The sequence below is a fragment of the Neltuma alba genome, unplaced genomic scaffold (assembly GCF_004799145.2).
Source record: "Neltuma alba isolate B1F8T4 unplaced genomic scaffold, ASM479914v2 tig00011441_pilon, whole genome shotgun sequence".
Taxonomy (NCBI): domain Eukaryota; kingdom Viridiplantae; phylum Streptophyta; class Magnoliopsida; order Fabales; family Fabaceae; genus Neltuma; species Neltuma alba.
This window is the reverse complement of record NW_021636123.1, coordinates 611,694-615,252: the sequence shown is the minus strand read 5'-3', so window position 1 is coordinate 615,252 and position 3,559 is coordinate 611,694. Positions and strand designations below refer to the sequence as shown.

At 36.1% G+C, this 3,559-nt stretch overlaps 1 protein-coding gene across 1 annotated transcript; it reads left to right on the top strand.

The window, feature by feature from the left end:
• Nucleotides 1-408: 408 nt before the first annotated feature.
• LOC114713641 (SPX domain-containing protein 3-like) lies at nucleotides 409-2,671 on the top strand. Its single transcript, XM_028898309.1, has 4 exons — nucleotides 409-606; nucleotides 663-781; nucleotides 871-1,007; nucleotides 2,166-2,671. The coding sequence occupies exons 1-4, from the start codon at nucleotides 496-498 to the stop codon at nucleotides 2,543-2,545; spliced, it is 747 nt and encodes a 248-aa protein (XP_028754142.1). The 5' UTR covers nucleotides 409-495; the 3' UTR covers nucleotides 2,546-2,671.
• The last annotated feature ends 888 nt before the right edge of the window (nucleotides 2,672-3,559 follow it).

The window sequence follows — 3,559 nt, the reverse complement described above, 5'->3', positions numbered from 1 at the left end:
CGGAGAAATGCAACCAATGAAAAGTTGGTGCTTGTGTAAGCAAGGGGTAGGCAGAGAGGGTGCCACCTAGTTCTTCCCCAAGCAACTACACTGAGCAACATAGTCGCCTCCGTTCGTTTTCAAAACTAATCCTTTAATTTAGTCTTAACTGTGACCCATTTTTAATTAAATGCCATTAATCACCGAATATGCCTTCTCCCAAATTCTCTATGCCTCTCCCTTCTAGCTTCGGCGACTCATTTTTGCCCTTTTTCCCCCCCTAGAAACCCCACTTCCTCACGCCAAGCATATCCCCTTTAATATTCTACCGATTCCCCCATTATAAAAAACCGCTCACTCCCTTTCTACCTTCTCATCTTCCTCGTCACTCAGATATTTTTGCTCTTCCTTTCGATTCGATTTTCTCTGTCGTTTTGTTTCTGCGATTCAATTTCTCGCAGATTTTTTGTTTTCCTGTTTTTGGTTTTTCTTTTTGAGAGTTGAGATCTGTCGGGAATGAAGTTCGGGAAGCGACTGAAGAAACAGATTATGGAGTCGCTGCCGGAATGGCGCGACAAGTTCCTGTCGTACAAGGAGTTGAAGAAGCTGGTGCGGCTGATATCGGAGGCGCCGCCGTTGCCGGACGGAGAGAGGGAGTACGGGAAGGCGGAGGCTGAGCTGAGTTTGTGTATCTGTTGAACAACGAGATCGACAAGTTCAACAACTTCTTCATGGAGCAGGAGGAGGATTTCGTGATCCGGCACGAGGTATATATGTTGCTAAATCGAATTCTGAATTTGATGCTGATGAATAATTTAATTGGTTAATAGTTGTAATCATGATTCTGAGGAATTTTGCAGGCGTTGGAAGAGAATGAATGAAGGAAGTGAGAGAGAGATGGGGACCAAATGGAAGTGAGGCTTCAGAAGCGAACTACAGAGAGGAGATAGCGAAGATCAGAAAAGATATGGTTGATTTCCATGGCGAGATGGTCCTGTTAGTTAATTACAGTAGCATCAATTACACTGGTATCCACTACTTTTCTTCCTCTTTTTCTTATTAGAAGCATGCTTTTGTTGTGACTAATCTTGTTTTAGTGCTAACAACGGAAAATCATTTTTTCCCAAAAAAGAGAGAAAAGAATATGTTTAATTTAAAGTAGGTGTGGATAAAAGTAGAATATTTGAGCTCGTGGACTTGAATTCAGGTTCATGCAACTTGTCAAGTTTGTGTTCGGATTTTAACAACACTGGCTTATTCTTTTCTCTGTTTTTTTTAAAGGAATATTTATATTTATTTAGTTTGATTGGTCTAGACTCTTTCTTTTTTTTTTTTTTTTAAAAATTAATTTAACTTACATAATACGTTTTCAGGTGTAGAAATTTTCTGAGCTCGGATGTGATTTAATTATTTTTTTATATGATATTCCTTGATTTTGTGTTAAAAATATGGCATAAAGAATTATTTCTTTGCTCCCGAAATTTTGGAAGTATGTTCATAATTTGTAGTTGTTTAATTATTTTTATTAATCCTTTTGGAAAAATCACAAAAAAAACCATCGAATAAAAAAAAAATACAAATTGGAACCCATGATAATATTAGTATAAGTTTTGATAACAATTTTTGTGAATCAGTCAGTCCCTGTGCGTAATTTTTCGAATTCCACAGTCTTTGTTGTGTGGTTTTCTTACCTTTTTTTTATATAAATTTTAAAGAGTCAAGAGGCGCATGTTTTTTTTTAATATAAGAGTTAATTGTAAGTTTATTTTAGTTTTAAATATAAATTCTCAATTTATTTTTGTCTCTTAAATTTAAATTCTTCCTATTGAATGCATATATCAAAGGGTTTTTTTTTAAAAGAAAAAATCTAACGCAAATGATTAAGAAGCATACTTTAAAAAACTAATATTTATTATTAATAATTAAGTTAACTATTTTTTGGCTCTTTCACTTATTTAGCTTAAAATTCATTGGGGATTTGTTAGTAACCATCTTAAAGAGGTGTGGACCCAGGTCCCATACAAATGCAATTTTCTTGCTCGCTTTTTATTGGGCTTTCTTTTTTTAAAAAAAAAGATGGCCTGCACCCAAACAAAGAACGTGAGGGCCTTGATTATCGTGAAGATTTATTAGGCCTTGTGGTTAAGCCCGGAATAAAGTAATGGGCGTGTTTGTTCTGTTTGAAGGATTGGCAAAAATACTGAAGAAATACGACAAGAGGACAGGTGGGTTGTTGAGGCTACCATTCATACAGAAAGTACTGGAGCAAACCTTCTACGCCACGGATCAAATCTCCAAACTGGTCAAGAAATGTGAGGGAATGATGGACGTGGTGTTCCGGCGGCGGGCGGAGGAAGAACTGGCAGAGAGGGCCAGAGAAGCGAGAGATGCCATTACGGTCGCCGGAGAAGGCATCTTCAGGAACACCGTGGCAGCTCTGCTGACCATCCAGGAGATCAGAGCAGGAAGCTCCACTCAGAGTGCCTTCTCTTTGCCTCCTCTGAATATGCCTGATTCTCACCTCATTCAGGCCTTTCAGCTCAATTCCACCATCCCCACTAATTGATAATGATACTACAGATTTCATACTGGTCAGTTGTATACTTGCTAGGAGATCAGTCTAGGAATATACTTATATAAATATATATATATATATATATATAAAATACACGCCAGCAGATTATGCAAGTCCTTGTTCCACAGCTTTGATCAATATGGTTTTTTTTTATAAAAAAATTCATTTATAAGATCATACAAACTCTTGATCTTGAATCTTGTTGAGAGATGTACCCATATTTAATATTGGATAGTATTTTAAACAGAATTGTTTTCAGCCTCTTGAAAATTTAATTCTATCAGTTTTAACTAGATCTATTCAAGGGTAAAGATAAGAGTTTAGTCCGTTTAGTCCCCAATAGAAGTCATTTTAACTAATTCATCAATATTATAGTTAACTCATCGAACCTATTCTGAGAAATTGTCAGTCATTACAGTTTTATCAAATTTTCCATCAGGTTCTTATAATTTTTTTTATTTTTAATTAAGTCCTTATTGTATATTTAGTTTTGATGAGAGGCCTTCCGTGATAACAATGTTAGTTTAAGCCTATGTGGTACGTCTTCTTGGTCAACTTCTCCCTCACTCCTGCGACCGGCCCATCAATATTCTCTCTCTCTCCGTACTCCTTTCTCACCGACGCCTGCCACAATCTCCTTCTTCTCCTCTTGTCACTCTCTCTTCTTCCTTTCCCTCTACACCTTCACCGCCATGACAAACTCTTTCGAGAACAACAATTTCTTCATCGCTCCTTTATGCATTCGTGAACTTGAGTCAAGAGCTTATGAACATTTATTAATGAAAAGAAACTTCCGATGTAACATTTTGAAACCGAATATGTATGCCCAATTTTTGTTTTCGGAGTTAAGGGGGTGTTGGTCAACTAAACTATAGTTTTAAAAATTTTATAGTATATAAATAAATATATTAAAAAAATTTTATATCAATTTATGTGAAAATAATTTTTTTAAGTATTTTGGGGGTTTACCAAACCACCCATAAATATTACTAATGCCAAGGTTAG